Source organism: Boleophthalmus pectinirostris, unplaced genomic scaffold, assembly GCF_026225935.1.
Source record: "Boleophthalmus pectinirostris isolate CB_2022bp ecotype Guang Dong unplaced genomic scaffold, ASM2622593v1 HiC_scaffold_16, whole genome shotgun sequence".
In the NCBI taxonomy this organism is placed as follows: domain Eukaryota; kingdom Metazoa; phylum Chordata; class Actinopteri; order Gobiiformes; family Gobiidae; genus Boleophthalmus; species Boleophthalmus pectinirostris.
The window spans coordinates 36,474,219-36,492,270 of NW_026571095.1; the positions used below are offsets into that span (position 1 = coordinate 36,474,219).

At 42.9% G+C, this 18,052-nt stretch overlaps 2 protein-coding genes across 2 annotated transcripts; both read right to left on the reverse strand.

Moving 5' to 3' along the window:
- Positions 1–4,161: 4,161 nt before the first annotated feature.
- LOC110155105 (NACHT, LRR and PYD domains-containing protein 12-like) lies at positions 4,162–8,639 on the reverse strand. The gene is made up of 6 exons (XM_055151410.1): positions 8,442–8,639; positions 7,696–8,216; positions 7,460–7,627; positions 7,223–7,393; positions 7,087–7,133; positions 4,162–5,571 (listed from the first exon to the last, which is right to left on the reverse strand). Exons 1-6 carry the CDS (start codon positions 8,637–8,639, stop codon positions 4,997–4,999), a joined length of 1,680 nt encoding a protein of 559 aa, XP_055007385.1. The 3' UTR covers positions 4,162–4,996.
- Positions 8,640–8,808: 169 nt separating this feature from the next.
- On the reverse strand, positions 8,809–16,556 carry LOC110155104 (NACHT, LRR and PYD domains-containing protein 3-like). The gene is made up of 6 exons (XM_055151685.1): positions 16,490–16,556; positions 12,541–12,681; positions 11,420–11,560; positions 10,981–11,020; positions 10,696–10,885; positions 8,809–9,458 (listed from the first exon to the last, which is right to left on the reverse strand). Exons 2-6 carry the CDS (start codon positions 12,669–12,671, stop codon positions 8,947–8,949), a joined length of 1,014 nt encoding a protein of 337 aa, XP_055007660.1. The 5' UTR covers positions 12,672–12,681; positions 16,490–16,556; the 3' UTR covers positions 8,809–8,946.
- Positions 16,557–18,052: the final 1,496 nt, after the last annotated feature.

The following is an 18,052-nucleotide window of genomic DNA, read 5'->3' on the forward strand; positions in this document are numbered from 1 at the left end:
TGTTTTTTCGTGGCTCTGGATGGGTTCGGTTATGCCTCTGATGTATGGTAGTGTGACTATGTTCTTGTGGTCCTGCTGCCCTGTGTTGCATTGTTGTGTTTTTTTCCGGGGTTTGTTGGTTTTATTGATAACTTGTTGTCTGCCTTTGTTTATGGCCCAGCTGGGATATTGACTTTGTTTGAGTGCTTGTATGATGTGTCTCTCCTCTTCCTCCCTGTCGGTCTGTGATGAGTGTGGCCCGTTCGAATAGTGTTCTTACTACTGAAAGTTTGTGTGCAGTGGGATGTTTGGATGTCCAGAGTAAATATTGGTCGGTGTGTGTAGGTTTCCGGTATACAGTAATTTTGATGCTGCCGTCTGCGATGTGGTGGATTTTAATGTCCAGAAAAGATATGGCTCCGTCTTTCTCCTCCTCGTGTGTGAATTGAATATTTCCTGTGTCGTCTTGTGTGTTGAGATGGTCTGTGAGTTCTTGTGTGTGTCCTTGCTGTATTTTCTCCAGGATGTCATCTACGTAGCGTTTCCAAAAGGTTAAAGGGCATTGTGGTGGTGCGGTGTTGAAAGCTTTCTGTTCCAGGTCCTCCATGAAAAAACTGCTCATTATTGCTGATAGTGGATCTCCCATTGCGAACCCTCTTTTCTGTCTGTAAATTATGTTGTTGTACTGAAGATATGTAGATTTGGCCACGAAACGTAATAATTGTGTAATGTCATCAACTGTTAGATTTGTGTGTTTTTTGAGTGTTTTGTCCTTTTTAAGTTTTTCCTGTACTATGTGTAGTGTGACATCCACGGGTGTTTTTGTGAAGAGTGATATGACGTCGTGATACGAGTATTGATATACGACACATCACCACTAACACCGGTGACAGTTCTGAAGATGGCTTGCAGCTAGCAGCCGAAACATGTCAACAAGGTAAAATACACTTTACTGCATTGTCTTTAAAAAGAACCCAAGAAGTTAAAATTCTAGACAAATGTCATTCATGGGGAGACGAGCAGTTTGAGTTTCCTCCTGAAAAGTCACATAGGACATCTGTAAGAAATTATATAGGTGCCCTTTTCAAATTAAATATCTGGAATTTAAAAGTGGTAAATGCCAGAAATGTCCATAATTACCAACAAGTTACTAAACCCACATTTATGTTTGATTTCTTTTGTAAGAAAATCAGATAAACTACAGCATAACATTGCATATTTAGTGTCTCGCAGGAGAATGTCTGTTTTATCATTGACGTTAGAACAGTTTTAAAAAGTGTTGAGCTGAGGTTAAGATAAACTTTGTTAGAAAAGTCTTACCTCTGGTCTTCAGGAGGATCTTCTCTAAAGTCTGGAGGAAAACTCTTTGGAGTGGTCACTTTTCAGAGACACAGAGCTGGGAGCAGGTTCAGGTCTGGGTTTAGACCCGGGTCCAGGTCCAGGTGGGTCCATGTTGTAGGAGCTGGAATCAGAAGAAGAGTCCATTTGAACAGAACATACAGAGATGTCTCCTGCTGCACCCAGAGTCTGATCTGTCTGTGTCTCCCTCTGCTGGTCACAGTCTAATCTTACACTCAACTGGATTTTATTTATTTTTACTTCATCACTTTTTTGATGTTTGAGATCAGGATTAAAGCCGGAGTAACAGACACATTATAAACAGAACTAAACAAAGACTAAACTAGTTCTGAGAAAATATTTAAAGCTGCACTGTGTAACTTTTCTGGTGGAGGGACTATCATCAACTTTCCTTGATGGATATGTGATTCTTTTGTGTGGAATATTTCACAGTATGGCATCAATTTTTTTGCTTTCATGGATAAAAACATCACAAGGCCAAATCACAGGTCAGATCTATGAAAAAGCAGCCCAGTGCAGTTGATTGTTTTTCAGCGATAAAGTAAGTACAATTCAAGATAATTATGTTTAATGCCATATTTTGGAACATTCTAAACAAAACAATATCATTCATGGGGAGACAAGCACCTTGAGTTTGTAAGAATATAGTAGCTTTTTTCAAATTAAATATCTGGAATTTAAAAGTGTTAAATGTTTGTCAGAAATGTCCATAATTAACAATAAGTTACTAAACCCAAATTTATGTTTGATTTCTTATGTTAGAAAATCAGATACTTACTTTGTCAGAGTCGTCTCCAGATATTTTCACTCTGTCACCTGTTGGACCAGTTCAACCTGAAGTCATGTGACCTCAGGTATGTGCAGGTCTACAGTGAATCTGCAGAACACACATGCAGCATTATTGTGTCTATATTTACAATGTGTGGCCTGTTCTGTCTTTGTCCACTGTTTTAGATCATTTAAAAATATTGGATTAAAAGTAATGTATCCATGGCCTCTAGGGAGCACTCCAACACAGTCAAAGAATGTTCTCTGTAAAAGGCGTTCCGTTGAGGATTTCTAGATGAAGTGATAAAGGACGGGTTTGTGTGAGAGCAGAGTGTGCAGAGGAGAGGGTCACAGGAGCAGAGGATTCACTGTGGGAAGGAAGAAAAACATGCAGTTTACTAATTCAGTTATAACACTCATCAAGTAAATGAGATATGAATTCATCAAACATGTGAAATATGGAAATTATTGTTTTAAATATCTAACAAAAGTGTAACTGTGAGCCAGAACACAGGAGGAGACGATCACAACGATGCTCAATTGTCTTAAGAACGTCTCATGAGAAGTGCAGATATGATTTAAACGAGTTTGACTTGCACCGCTTCATGTAGTTTAGTTTAATTTATTAAGATCCCCATTAGCTACAGAAATATCAGTAACTATTCTTCCTGGGGTCTCCTCAAATTATTACATACATTTTATTGCATAATACATAAACTTCACACACAAAGACACACACACAAAAACAAGACATGAAAGCTCCAGGCACAGGAAAAGTAATAAACAAAATGTAAAATAAACAGCAATTAAAACAGATATCAACAACAATAATACATAATATAAACAGTAACTAAAAAAGTAAAAAGGAACAGTTTTAACATTTTTGTAATAGCTTTTTGTTATTTTCAAACAACTAAAATACTGGCAGTGTGTTCCATTCAACCATGACTCGATAACCAACAGTACGCTGCATTTGATCTGGTTCTGCACACAGGAAGAACACCACTATATTTTGGTTTTGACCAGTTTCATAATTGTGGGTATCTGAGAAAAAAGCTAATTTGTTATAAATTATTTCTGTGCTTTCAGTGAAAATTATATTTCTAATAAAAGTTAATAACTTGTATTTGAGTCTGCATTTTACAGTCAACCAGACCAACTCATCGTGCATTGTGATTATATTGGTTCTGTATTAAGGTTTTGCATCTACGTCACAAAACCACGTGACCTGGTGTTGATGCCGTCATATTGGAGTCAAACTATCTGGACGAACGTGTAGTATTTTTGTAAGATTAAAACTGAATCACAATGGTTTTGACCTGCGTTGCTATGGGAGGCCAAAATATCTTTCTATTGGATCCCGGCTGATAAAGATTGAGGCAGAGGTGGACAGTGGACATAAAAAAGATGGAGTCCACTGAGAACAATCGTCTGTCAGTCAACATTTCATTTCTGTTGAGGGACCATCTCTACACAAACGAAGAAGGGATGTGCAGTAAATGAAATGATATATATACCATAAGTATTTTTTGAGGATTCCACCCCGGCCTCTATTTCCACCGTCCCGGGTCGCTCTGGCTCTGATTTTGACTCCCATTCTACTTCCCCTGGTGTTATCAGGAACAGATATCTGTGATGTTTGGTGATCAACAAAGATCTCACGCATCCCGCTACAAAATATTTACATGCTTCTAACCCCGTGTAGCTTTTCAGTTCTTGGTTGGCGTAGCACGATGTCGATTGAATGAAGTAGTTGTAAATATCTGGAGACTAAAGGTTGAGCAGAGCGAGCGTTGATTAGACTGACAAAGCTCCATCGGAATTAGATCGGATCTATTCCACAACCCAGGAGGACGACTTTAGCTTTATACCTTTTATAATGACGCTGATCTAACGAGCTGGAGATTTCAGTCAGTTTTATGTTGTTTGTTCTGTTTAAAGTCGCCATGATTATATTGAAATAAACTGAATAATCCCAGTCTTGACCTCCAGTATGGACGCCAAAACATTTAATCACGTGACTGACACAAGACACGCAAAACCTTAATAATAGGCAGTTCAAAACAAGCCGCGCTGCTTTATTCTGAGCGATGTAACCTGTACAAGTTCCTCTCACATGTGTTTGACCAAATGACAGATGCATAATCCATCTGAGAAAGAACTAATGACTGTACTAGACGTTTGATCGACCACTGTGGGAGACATTTTCTACAGTGTCTGATCATGCCCACACTTTGACCCATTTTTTTTTCAGTACGTGATCGATGTGGCTGCTCCATGTTCATTTCGAGTCCACGATTACACCCAATCATTTTATTTCTTCAACTTGTAGTGATGTGTGTTGTTCATATGCAGAGATGTTCTGTGGTCTCTTTAACCCTGTTCTAATGTCATTTCCTGATCACAAACGTACCTGGAGTTTGTTCTGTTTCATTTGGACATGTGCTCCTCTGTGTTTTTAACCCTTGTGCTATCCTCAAAGGGATACAGAGGGGTAAAAATGTGCCCGGGTCAAATGGACCCATGGATATGTGGGTCCATTTGACCCGGTCACGTGACTTGGCCTTGTCTCTGTTCTTCGTGTGCCTTGTAGTGTTTATGCTCTTTATTTATTTGGAAATTGTTTTAACCTCAGAGGTGCACATTTGAGGATAGCACAAGGGTTAAAGTTCATTCACGTTCACCAACATGTTGTGATCATGTAAACAGTGATGTCCCTCTGAAACTCTCAGACACTGTTATCCTTCTGTAGACCGCTCCATGTCCTTGTTCACTCTTCTGCAGTTTGAAACAGAAGAACTTGCGTACATTTCATATTCAGCATTTTTGTTAATTGTTTTGTCATTTTTAAAGTCCATTTTTATGTGTTTTGACAGAAAGAATCATTATATCATAAAAGATTCACATATGGCGCTCTCTTCAGATTCACCATAGACACAGAGGAATCTTCATACCAGAGTCCAAACCCAGGAAACAGAGGCTCAGTGAAGGAGGAGCTGAAGGTGTGGAGGTGGCGCAGTTCTCCATCAGAGCGAACCTCATAGAAAGACAGAGATCCAGCCTCAGAGTCCAGGAACACAGACACTCGACCTGAGAGAAGGAAGCAGGAGGAGTAGGAGTACAGGACGGTCTGTCTGTTGTTGTGATAGAAATAGTAAAGTCCATCATAGATCCTCAGACTCCAGGACTGATCGTTGCGTCCAAACCAACACTCCTCTCTCTTTCCTCTCCGTCTGATTCCTCTGTAACTCACTGCTATTTCAGTTCCCCACCCGCTCCACTGCACCTCCCAGTAACAGCGCCCCCTCAGGCCAGTGCAGCTCATGATCTGATAGCAGCCTGTAAATCTGTCCTCATGATCTGGATACTGCTGATTCTCTCTCATACAGGTCACTGTCCGTTTGTCCTCAGACAGTTTGAAGACTTTGTGAGCTGTGTTTGGATCCAGAGAAAACTCACAGGAATCTGAGGACACAAACACATGACATCACTTCCTTTTCTTGAAAATATGCATTTTTATTGAATGTATATCTGCCTCGACATATTTTTATAATTTTAACTGTGCTTATATCACTTCATTTGAGCCATGTGTTTGGCCTTTGAATTGACTAAGTCAGGGCGACTTAATGGAGGTCTATTGGAGAGCCTGAAGTTTTGAGAAAATTTGACGTCATTATGTTGCTTCTGCCCATGACTTTACATTGCAGCTCTGAAATACATTTTGGGGCGCAGGGTGGGGGTGAGCAGAAAGCAAGTGATTGGTCTTTATAAACATGATCACACACCTGACCTATTGTGATTCAGCTACTCGCTCTGTCATGGCCAGCCCCAACTCTCCACTGACGCCATGTCACTACTTCAGGCTAATAAATGGATAAAAACAGAGCTATGTGCTGTACAGTTATGGCAAGTCCAAATTCAAGTCAAAATGTATCCGAGGAATAGTTTTTAGGGAGTAATAAGTCCTCTCTTCAGCAGAACCCTTCTGGCAAGCAACAAAAGAAGCATTAAGCAGAAATGAGTGCATCTGGCTGCAGTGATATCCTGTGGCTCTTATTTTGATTCACACTAAACCTAAAACATCTTAAACACAGCAGAGTGCGAGGAGAGGCCTGCAGCGAGCTTCAGCCTCTGCCCACTTGTTTCTGGGCGGAAAAGTTTAATTGTAGCACACAGAGGACTTAAGTTTACCTGGTACCCTAGTGCTAACATGGACTGGTTGGAACTTTCAGATTTAAGTGAGAAGTGGGATTAAGGTTAGTTTTACAACCTGCACCTGCACTTGGCTCCCGGACTGTGCGTCACGGACCTGACTGAACCAGGATTTGGACCAGTTTGATCTCTTCATATTGGACAATAATACACTTTTGGAGACAGAAGCAACAGGACAGTGGATAAAGGATACACTTTGCTTCAGTCCTCTGGAGAAGGTAAGAGGCTTGTTTTTGTTAGGTTGGGGCAAATCTGAGGACGGAGCCTCACAGGTGAATAGTGCATAAATGATCTTGTTGGTGCGTCGGAACTGCTCCGGTGTTCTGCTGTGTGTGCTGTAGGAGCGGCGCTCATACCGTGTGTTTGTGTTGTGACCATAGCCTCTTAGTGTAGTTTTGCTGACGTTGTTGGGGCTGGGTGTGAGCGGTGCATCAGGTTGTGTTACTCCATAAATCTTTGCACTTGGCTGTGCTCTGATAGATATAGCTCAGCCAATAGTTACCAAAATGGCTTTCTAGCATTTGTCATAATACTACATAACCTATATATAATACATATATCTATAATATATATGTATAATTTTGGCCTAGGCCCTCCCCCAAACAATTATACCACCAACCAACACTGATCCTGAACAATAACAATCATGTCTCAAGTCTCGACATGTTTTTAGCTAAAATGATTCCTCTATAACTATGAAGATTTTAAGAATGATAAAGTTACATCATGTAAATGTTTCCATGAACTGAATAAAATACAGAGACTCACACTTCCTCAGACCTGGGACCATCCACTGTTCTCCAGCAGGATCCAACCTAAAACACACAAGTCCAATTTAGACCAGACCAGAGACCAGGATCTGGACCGACCATGGACCAGAGACCCACTGAACCAGGACCCTCACCTGAGAGACTGCAGGGGGCAGTGGGGGTCGTCCCGTAGAGCGGTCAGGAGCTCTGCTGAGGGTCCTGGATGGTTGTAGCTGAGGTCTAACTCTCTCAGGTGGGAGGAGGCGGAGCTCAGAGCTGAGGCCAGAGCAGCCCCGCCCCTCTCTGAGACCAGACATCCAGACAGCCTAAAGACACAGAATTACACTCATGTGGACACAATGGGGGCAGAGTGCATCATGGGAGCGTCTCACCTGAGAGTCTCCAGTCTGCAGGGGGCGCTCTTCAGTCCAGAACACAGCAGCTCCACTCCTGAGTCCTGGAGGTCGTTGTTAGTGAGATCCAGATGTGTGAGACTGGAGGAGCTGAGGACTGAGGCCAGAGGAGCACAGCTGTGAGGAGACAGACCACAGCCACAAAGACTGAGGACAGAGAGGGACATTAGAGACTAGAACCTCCACACAAGAGTTTAAATACAGTCTGGACTCACAGGACTTTGGTGGAGACTCTGACCACCGGCAGCAGATTGAGGAGACCTGTCTCTGAGGCCTGGTATTTCCTCAGGTCAAACTCCTCCAGGTCTGAGTTTGAGGACAGTAAGAGGAAGGACAAAGCCGACCACTCAGCATTGGAATTTAACTTGGTGAGTTCTCCTTCTCTCATGTACCACTGTATGTCCTTCACCAGACTTTGGTCGTTCAGTTCGTTCAGACAGTGGAGCAGGTTCAGACTTCTCTCTGCAGACAGACCCTTTTCATTCAACTTCTGTTTGATGTACTTTACTGTCTCCCGATTGGTCTCTTCAATTCCTGTGTGAGTCAGCAGACCCTGCAGCAGCCTCTGATTGGTCGGCAGAGACAGTCCTAGGAGGAAGCGCAGGAACAGGTCCAGGTGTCCATTTGGACTCTGTAAGGCCTGGTCCACAGCAGAGCAGTAGAAGGCTGCCTCAAACTTAGGACTTTCAGAGGAGTGTGGTGTCTTCAGCAGGTTCTCTCCAGAGCTGAAGAAGGTCTGATGGACGTGAAGAGCAGCCAGAAACTCCTGCACACTCAGATGGATGAAGCAGTAGACCTTGTCCTGGTACAGGCCTGGCTCCTCTCTAAAGATCTGTGTGAACACTCCGGAGTACACTGAGGCCGCTGCAGCGTCCAGCCCACACTCGCTCAGGTCACTCTCGTAGAAGATCAGGTTTCCTTTCTGCAGCTGCTCAAAGGCCAGTTTTCCCAGAGACTTCACCATCTCCCTGGTCTCTGGAGTCCAGTGAAGGTCCTCCCCTGATCCCTGGTGATACTTGATGTTCTGGACTTTGGCCTGCACCACCAGGAAGTGGGTGTACATCTGTGTGAGAGTCCGGGGCAGCTCTGGTTCTGTTTGTTCCAGAATCTTCTGTAGAACTGTGGAGAGGATCCAGCAGAAGATCGGGATGTGGCTCATGATGTGGAGGCTGCGGATGCTCTTGATGTGGGAGATGACGACTGTGGCCTGGTCTCTGAACCTCTTCCTGAAGTACTGCTCCTTCTGTGGGTCAGTGAACCCTCTGACCTCTGTCACCATGGAGACGCACTCAGCAGGGATCTGATTGGCCGCGGCGGGGCGCGTGGTTATCCAGAGGAGAGCGGAGGGAAGCAGGCTCCCCCTGATGAGGTTCACCAGCAGCACGTGCACTGAGGTGGACTCTGTGGGGTCGCTCAGGACTCGGGTTCGGCTGAAGTCCAGAGGAAGTCTGCACTCGTCCAGACCGTCAAAGATGAAGAGCACCTGGAAGCTGTTGGAAGCTGCAGAGATGTTTGGATGGACTGAAGAAGTGGTGCAGCAGCTCCACCAGGCTGAACTGTGTGTCTCTGAGCACATTGAGCTCTCTGAAAGTGAACGGGAACAGCAGCTGGAGGTCCTGGTGGGCCCGGCCTTCAGCCCAGTCCAGACTGAACTTCTGGGTCAGCACCGTTTTCCCCACGCCAGCCACGCCCTTCGTCAGCACAAGTCTGATTGGCTGTGGTGAATGTGGGCGGGGCTTAAAGAGCTCTTCACATGTGATGGTCTCTGGAGCGGCCGGTCTCCTGGACGCCGTCTCCATGAGTCTGACCTCATGTTCCTGGTTGACCTCTGAGGCTCCGCCCTCTGTGATGTAGAGCTCTGTGTAGATCTGGGTCAGGGGGGCTGAGTCTCCTGCTTTAGCCACGCCCTCAAACACACGACTGAACTTCTGCTGTAGATCAGACTTCAGTTTCCCTCTGCACACTCCAACAGGATCGCCTGAATAAAGACAAACAACTGTCAACTCAGGCTCCTTCTGAAAACATCTTCACTTGAATGTCACAGAGAAAATTTGCTGCTTTTAACTGTAAAGTTAAAGATGCAGCATGTCACTTTTCATGGGGAGCGTCTGCAACCGGCTTGTTTCTAAGGTGATTTGAGTTCATATTACACTTTATGGACACAAGCAGGTGACTCTAACAGGCCAAATTTGTGACGAGATGAGAAGGTCTGTCACAATAATGACTACATCAACTTATTGTTCAATTTATGAAATCTGGAACAACATATTTTTGGACTCTAGTTATTATTTTTGTTGTAATACAATGAGATTTGAGCTATAGAATTACAGAAGTAACTTACTGTATATGATAAATTTGTTAAAGCTGAAGACTTTTGATGATACTGTTTACAAAAAAAAAAAAAAAAGCTTCATATTGTGTCAAATTTACTCTCAAGAGTGCATATTGTCATGGTCATGAGCTCTGGGTAGTGACTGAAAGGACGAGATTGCGGATACAAGCGCTCAAAATGAGTTTCCTCCGCAGGGTGTCTGGGCGTCTCCCTTAGAGATAGGGTGAGGGGCTCAGTCACACGGGAGGAGCTCGGAGTAGAGCCGCTGCTCCTCCACGTCGAGAGGAGCCAGTTGAGGCTCGGGCATCTGTTCCGGATGCCTCCTGGGCGCCTCCCTCTGGAGGTGTTCCGGGCATGTTCCATCAGGAGGAGGCCCCGGGGAAGACCCAGGACACACTGGAGGGACTATGTCTCTCGGCTGGCCTGGGAACGCCTCGGGGTTCCCCCGGAGGAGCTGGAGGAAGTGTCTGGGGTGAAGGAAGTCTGGGAGTCCCTGCTTCGACTGATGCCCCCGCGACCTGGCCCCGGATAAGCGGATGGATGGGTGCATATTGTTTAAAAGATTTTTGAGGAATAATAACACCTGTAGATGAATACATGCAAGATTGTTACATTTAAATCCCTACCTTGGAACATTATAGGAAAAATAATGACATTTCCATGGAGACAAGAAGGTGATGACACCTCCATCAGAAAAGTGACATAGTGCACCTTTAAAGTAAACAGATTATATCCAGCATCTGTTCCTCAGGTGGATAAAACTCCCTCCTAATGTACGGGTCATAGTACTTTCTGTGAGCCTCAAACACCTGTAGACTTTTGTTACTGTGAAGTCAAGTCTGGTGTGGTCTTTTCCTCAGATGGACAGTAACAGAGTTCTTACTGTTCTGCAGGCGCTGGGCCAGCTGCTCCTGGTCCATCCTCCTCAGGAAGTCCAGGGTGATGTTCAGAACCTCTCTGCTGCTCTGCTCCTCCTCCTCACTCTCAGAGCATTCTGGGTAATCTGAGGCCAGGAGCCTGTGGAGCCTCTGCAGCTGCTCTTTGACAAAAGTCAGGACGTCCTCCTCCAGACGCTGGAACAGAACAATAAGAGAAGAGTTTTAGTCAAAGAGAGCACCTGAGGAGCACCCAGAGAACCCCACACATGCTGTGCTCGTGGGGTACTCACCCTGAATATGGCGTCCAGCTGCTCCTTTGGGCCTGGCTCCCTGTCAAACAATAAACTCATCATTTCTTTATTCCAGACTCATGGTCCATAAAAGAACAGAATAAGACAGAGACAAGAGTAAAACAGGGTTATAAAAGACAGATCAGTGTTTCCATAAAGAGCAGTGTTACTGCACAGAACTAAACCTGACACTCACCAGCATCACCACCACAGAGTTCGCAGACTCATTTAGGCCACAGATGGATTTATACACCAGGTTTGTCATGAGAGTCTGAAAAGTGTTTCTACTGTGTCTACTCTGTCCCACCTGATCTCGTCTGTCTCACATTGAGAGTAACTCCATTAAAACACAGGACGACTGTTTGCACTAATGAAGGACGAGCAGCAGGTGGCGCTGTTGTGAGAACATGTTCAGAGCTCTGGGTTAAGAAGGTCTCACCTCTGGTCTTCAGGAGGAGCTTCTTTAAATACAGGAGGAAGGTTTCTGGACTCATCACTTTTCAGAGACACAGAGCTGGGAGCAGGTTCAGGTCTGGGTTTAGACCCAGGTCCAGGTCCAGGTGGGTCCATGTTGTAGGAGCTGGAATCAGAAGAAGAGTCCATTTGAACAGAACATACAGAGATGTCTCCTGTGTCGAAGCTCTGTTCTCCAGATGTGGAATTTCACAGCTGCAGGGAAAAGCTCTGATGGTCAGGAGAACTTGAGGTCACCAAGACAACTCAGACATTTCAGAGAACTAGTAGTAGTACAAGTTTTTATTATTCAAGTAGAGACCTATTAGTTACAAATCAAAATTGTGGGGGTCCATAACATAATTAAACACACCAATGTTCCACAGTATGTCACATTACACTCCAGTGCACTTTGAGGTTGGAGGATCAGCTCGTGGAGGTTAAAGGTCCATACTCTGTTATCTGATCTATGTTCTAATATGTTCTAATGTTTCCTCAACACAAACAGACCTGGAGTTGTGTTTTTGTTTCATTCACACATGTTAAACACACAAATCCTGGACATTTAGGCTGAAAACACTCTGTTCCACCTTGTGATGTCCACAATGATGTCCACTCCATACACCTTTGTTAGAATCATTTGGATGATTTCAGCTCTAGAATTGCCAAACTCTACTGAACTAAAAGTAAAAGGAGCTGTTCACTTGAAAACTGCTGCTTCGTGCATTGTGTTTGTTTAACGAGGATCTGTTATGTCAGGGAATGGTTGTGATTTTTTATTTTATTTTTTTTCCTCAACATGATTTTTTTTGAACAAAAACTAGTCAGACAATTAATTTGTTGCAATCGACAACAAAAACAAAAAATCATATTTCTTCTTCCAAAGTCTGACTTCTGCTTTGGAATCTAAACATTTGAACAATTTGCCAAACATTTAATCTTGATTTGATAAATTGTCATTTATACATTTTTCAAAGCTTCATATTTGTACAGATAAATGAAAATAACATAAAAAGTGAATAACATGAGGAGACAGTCACACAGTAACAGCTTTACTCAGTTTAGTCTCTGTTTATTAGTGTGAAAAGTCCTGTTCAAATGTCTCACCTCTGATCTTCAGGAGGAGCTTCTTTAAACTCTGGAGGATAGTGTTTGGACTGGTCACTTTTCAGAGACACAGAGCTGGGAGCAGGTTCAGGTCTGGGTTTAGACCCGGGTCCAGGTCCAGGTGGGTCCATGTTGTAGGAGCTGGAATCAGAAGAAGAGTCCATTTGAACAGAACATACAGAGATGTCTCCTGCTGCACCCAGAGTCTGATCTGTCTGTGTCTCCCTCTGCTGGTCACATACTAACATTACACTGAACTGGATTTTCCTGTTTTATTTTACTTGTTTAAGGCAAGGCAAGGCAAGGCAAGGCAAGTTTATTTGTACAGCACAATTCGTACACAAAGTAATTCAAAGTGCTTTACAGAATAAGAAATGCATTAAAATCATAATAAAAACAAATCAAAACATAAATAATCATGAAGATTAAAATGAAAAAAAAGAGACATAAATTGGAGAGAAGAGTGCGGAATGAAAACCTTTCAGTTATTTGCACAGTTAAACAGAAATGTTTTGAGTCTGGATTTAAACAGCGTCACAGAAGAGTCTGTCTCACATGTTCAGACTGTTCCAGGTTTTAGCTGCATAAACCTGAAACGCTGACTCCCCTTGTTTAGTTCTGACTCTGGGCACCAGCAGGAGGCCGGTCCCTGAGGTCCTCAGAGTATGAGATGGTTCATATGACACTAACATGTCACAGATGTACTTTGGTGCTCGGCCATGGAGAGACTTGTACACAAGCAGAGCTGCTTTAAAGTCTATTCTCTGAGGCACAGGAAGCCAGTGCAGAGACCTGAGCACAGGACTTATGTGCTCGTACTTCCTAGTTCGAGTCAGGACCCGAGCTGCAGCGTTCTGGATGTTCTGCAGCGTCTCACAGCTCGTTTGGAGAGACCAGTGAGCAGACCATTACAGTAGTCTAACCTACTGGAGACAAATGCACGGATAAGTTTCTCCAAGTCTGATTTAGACAGTAAACCTTTGATTTTTGCTATGTTTTTTAGATGGTAAAAGGCTGCAGATGTTATTGATTTTATGTGACTGTTAAAGTTCAAGTCTGAGTCCATTATTACCCCTAGATTTCTTGCCTGATTTGAAGGTTTTAGAGCGAGAGACTGGAGGTGACTGCTGACATTGTCCCTTTGTTTCTGTGGACCAAACACTATGACTTCAGTCTTGTCAGAGTTTAGCTGGAGAAAGTTGTTTTGCATCCACACACTGATCTGTTGGATGCAGTGACCAAGTGACTCCACTGGTCCATAGTCTCCTGCTGCCAGAGAGACGTAGATCTGAGTGTCATCTGCATAATTGTGGTACGACACGTTATTGCTGCTTATTAACTGGGCTAATGGCAGCATGTAGAGATTGAACAACAGGGGGCCCAGGATTGACCCCTGAGGCACCCCACAGGTCAGGGCCATGTGATCTGAGACACAGTTTCCAATTTCAACAAAAATACTTCCTGTCTTCTAGATAGGACTTGAACCAGTTTAGTACAGTACCAGAGATGCCCACCCAGTCCTCTAGTCTCTGTAAGAGGATCCCATGATCGACAGTGTCAAAAGCAGCACTCAGATCTAACAGGATCAAGACTGAGACTTTGCCTGCATCAGTGTTCAGGCGGATGTCATTTGTCACCTTGATAAGAGCAGTCTCAGTGCTGTGGTGGGCTCTAAAACCTGACTGGAAAACATCAAAGGAGTTGTTCATTTGGAGAAAGTTCGTAAGCTGTTGGTAAACAGCTTTTTCAAGGACTTTGCCAAAAAACGGCAGATTTGAGATGGGTCGGAAATTGTTCAGTACTGTGGCATCAAGACTGCTCTTCTTTAGGAGAGGCTTAATGACCGCAGTTTTCAACGCATTTGGGAATGTTCCAGATTGAAGTAACATGTTAACTATGTGAGTGAGTGGTGAAAGTAAACTGTTGAGGACGGACTTTAGAAATCTAGTGGGTAACATGTCCAGGCAGCAAGTAGATGAACTCAGACTGGTAACGATCTCTAAAACAGTTTTGTCAGTTACAGGTGCAAAGTGATTCAGCTCTAAGTGTCTCTGTGGTTTCATGCTTGTTATTTGTGTTCTGGAATTGATGGCATTTTTGATGCCCTGAACTTTGTCATTAAAGAAAACTGCAAACTCATTACATTTAGATGTGGAAATTAGTTCTAGTGGCAGTGGAGCTGGAGGGTTTGTTAATCTGTTCACTGTTGCAAACAGGACACGAGAGTTGTTACTGCAATTACCAATAATGTCCGAAAAATACTTCTCTCTTGTTTTACTCAAAGTGTAGTTGTACATATGCATTGTTCCTCTGTAAATCTCATAATGAACCTGGAGGTTTGACTTGCGCCATTTCCGCTCGGCCTTCCGGCACTCCCTTTTCTGTGCTCTGACTGAGTCATCATTCCTCCACGGAGCTTTTTGCCTCTTTAACCATTTTAACCTTTATCGGAGCGATGGCATCCAGAACATTCAAAACACTCAAAGTCACAGAGTTCAACACATCATCAACATTAGAACATGAGGCAATTTCAAAATGTATCATTTCCATGAACAGTGCACCTGTGTTATCATTTATGTGTCTCCTTCGAACAACTGTAGGAGCAGCCGGTGGTTTGGGAATAACAGACGGTCAAAGAAGACACAGAAATGATCAGACAGAGCAACATCAACCACCTTGACATTTGAAATATTTACACCCTTTGTAATGAGCAGGTCCAGAGTGTGTCCTCTGTTGTGAGTGGGCTCACTGACATGCTGAGTCAGACCAAAAGTTTCAAGGACAACACTAAGCTCTAACGGTTGAGATCAGGATTAAAACAGAAGTAACAGGCACATAACAAACACATTACCAACAGAACTAAACAAAGACTAAACTAGTTCTAAGAAAATACTTAAAGCTGCACTGTGTAACTTTTCTGGTGATTGAAACTTTGCCTACTTTCCTTGAAGGAGTTATTATTGCTTTGTCTGGAATATTCCTCAGTATGGCATTAAATGTATCTGTTTTCATGGAGAAATACAGGAGACATCACCAGGCCAAGTCACCTGTAAGATCTATGGAGAGGTGACTCCGCCCACAGTACAGTTGCATGTTTTTCAGCAACAAAAACACCTGTAACTGAATAAATGAATACAGTACATACATCCTGAAAAGTCACATGGGACGTCTGTAAGGAATTATATAGTAGCTCTTTTCTACGGAAGCTGAGAGGGGTCACAACAAACGCAAACGCTGCAACAAATACAAATACGACAACACAACAAAAAGCCACAACAAACCAAAAAAAAACACAACGGAAATGACCGCGGGACTCTATTTTAATGCAAACGCCGCAACAAATACAAACGCTGCAACACAAACGCAAATGCCGCAACACATTAAAAAGCCACAACAGAAGTGACCACGGGACTCTATTTTCCGACGGACCGATCAAGCGGCAAGTGAAGAAGAAGAACTACAACGTGAAACGAATAATGACAAAACAATAAATTACTTTTACTTACGTTTCCAACTTCTCTGTTCCTTTACTTTTCACGTTGTAGTTCTTCTTCTTCACTTGCCACTTGATCAGTCCGTCAGAAAATAGAGTCCCGCGGTCACTTCTGTTGTGGCTTTTTATTGTGTTGTGGCTTTTTAATGTGTTGCAGCATTTGCATTTGTGTTGCGGTGTTTGCATTAAAATATAGTCCCCGCGGTCATTTCCGTTATGGCTTTTTTTGGTGTGTTGCGTTTTTTTTGGTTTGTTGTGGCTTTTTGTTGTGTTGTCGCATTTATATTTGTTGCAGCGTTTGCGTTTGTTGTGACCCCTCTCGGTTTCCGTACTTTTCAAATTAAATACATGGAATTTAAAAGTGTTAAATTTTTGCCAGAAACGTCCATAATTAACAATAAGTTTCTCAACCCAAATTTATGTTTGATTTCTTGTGTTAGAAAATCAGATACTTACTTTGTCAGCGTCGTCTCCAGATATTTTCACTCTGTCACCTGTTGGACCAGTTCCACCTGGAGTCATGTGACCTCAGGTATGTGGGCAGGTCTAAAGTAAATCTGCAGAATACACATGAACATACAGAAATGTGTCCTGTTTAGAAGATTATGGCCTGCAGATAATGAAAACCCAAAATTCAGTGTCTTAGAAATTTGAATATTACAATATTATTATATTATATATTATGAGATCAATAGCAAAAAAAATATGTATGTTCATGTCTAGGCACTCAGTACTTGGGCCTCTTTTAGCATGAATTACTGCATCATTGCCTCGTGACATGGAGATGTCCCTGTGGCACTGCTCAGGTGGAGTGGAAGTCCATGTTGCTTTGATAGTGATCTTCAGGTCATCTGCATGGTTGGCTCTGGTGTCTCTCATCTTCCTCTTGATAATATCCCAGAGATTCTCCAGCCTCAGTCCACGCCTTATGAAGCTCCCTCAAACTGTTGAATGGATTTTGCTTGACAATCCTCTCAAGATCGTCCCTTTGGCTGATGCACCTCTTCCTACCACTTTTCCTTTGACTCAAGTGTCTCTGAATATACTTGGATACAACACTCCAACCAGCTTCTTCAGCAATGACCTTTTGTGGTCTTCTCTTTGTGGAGGGTCAGTGAGTGTCTTCTGGACATTTGTCCATCAGCAGCCTTCCCCATGATTGTGTCACCCACTGACCCAGACTGAGAGACCAGTTAAAGGGTCAGGAAACCAGTGCAGGTGTTTTGAACTGATTATCTGATTAGGGCTTGACTCCAAGACTTTACAATATTGAACTTCATTTCACAATATTTTAATTTTCTGAGACACTGAACTTTGGGTTATTAATGTCTGTAAGTCTTAAAACATCAAAATATCAAAAACATCAAAAAATAAAGGCTTGAAAGCTTCACTCTGTTACAAGTCTATATAATACAGGTTTGACTTTCTGAAATGAGTGACAAAAATATTGAACTCTTTCATAATATTCTGTTTATATGAGATGGACTAGTGTGTTTAAAATGTTCTGCTTCCTCAATAGTGTGTGTTAGGATTAGACCATGATGGGACTAAAATAGTACATAACCTGCTCTTAACCAAAACCAACCACATTTAAAAAAGGTCTACACCAGCCCCAATAGTGGGACAACTACTTGTACTTTTAATTGAGCACATGTTTTTTGCCATTTAACTGTATTTATACTTGAGTACAAAAACTTTTTCCACCACTGTTGGTGTAGATCAAGACCAGATCAGGTCAAAACCAGGATTAAACGGATCAAAACATCTAAACCAGGAATAAATTAGTTCTAAGGAAATACTTGACCTGGTCTAAACACGTCAACACCAGGCTCCAATCGCAAGACAAAAGTTTGACTAAACTCGATCTAAGACAAAACTAAACTAATCTCCTCAGTGTTGAGCCAAGGAAAGAGTAAATCTAAACCCGTGTTTCATTATTTTCTATGTTTATAATAAGAAATACTCACTGCGTCACCGTCGTCTCAAACAGGTCTCAAAAACTCAAATACTTTGACTTTG

Bases quoted from the DNA above. Each gene is read 5' to 3' on its own strand.
- LOC110155105 (XM_055151410.1), bottom strand. From the start codon at position 8,639: ATGAGCCACATCCCGATCTTCTGCTGGATCCTCTCCACAGTTCTACAG. The intron at 7,134-7,222 runs GTGAGGGTCCTG...TGTGTGTTTTAG, and splicing joins TGCCCCCTGCAGTCTCTCAG to GTTGGATCCTGCTGGAGAAC. The intron at 5,572-7,086 runs GTGAGTCTCTGT...TTGTGTCCTCAG, and splicing joins GGTCCCAGGTCTGAGGAAGT to ATTCCTGTGAGTTTTCTCTG.
- LOC110155104 (XM_055151685.1), bottom strand. From the start codon at position 12,671: ATGGACCCACCTGGACCTGGACCCGGGTCTAAACCCAGACCTGAACCT. The intron at 10,886-10,980 runs GTGAGTACCCCA...GTTCTGTTCCAG, and splicing joins AGCTGGACGCCATATTCAGG to CGTCTGGAGGAGGACGTCCT. The intron at 9,459-10,695 runs GTAAGAACTCTG...GTCTTTATTCAG, and splicing joins GGCCCAGCGCCTGCAGAACA to GCGATCCTGTTGGAGTGTGC.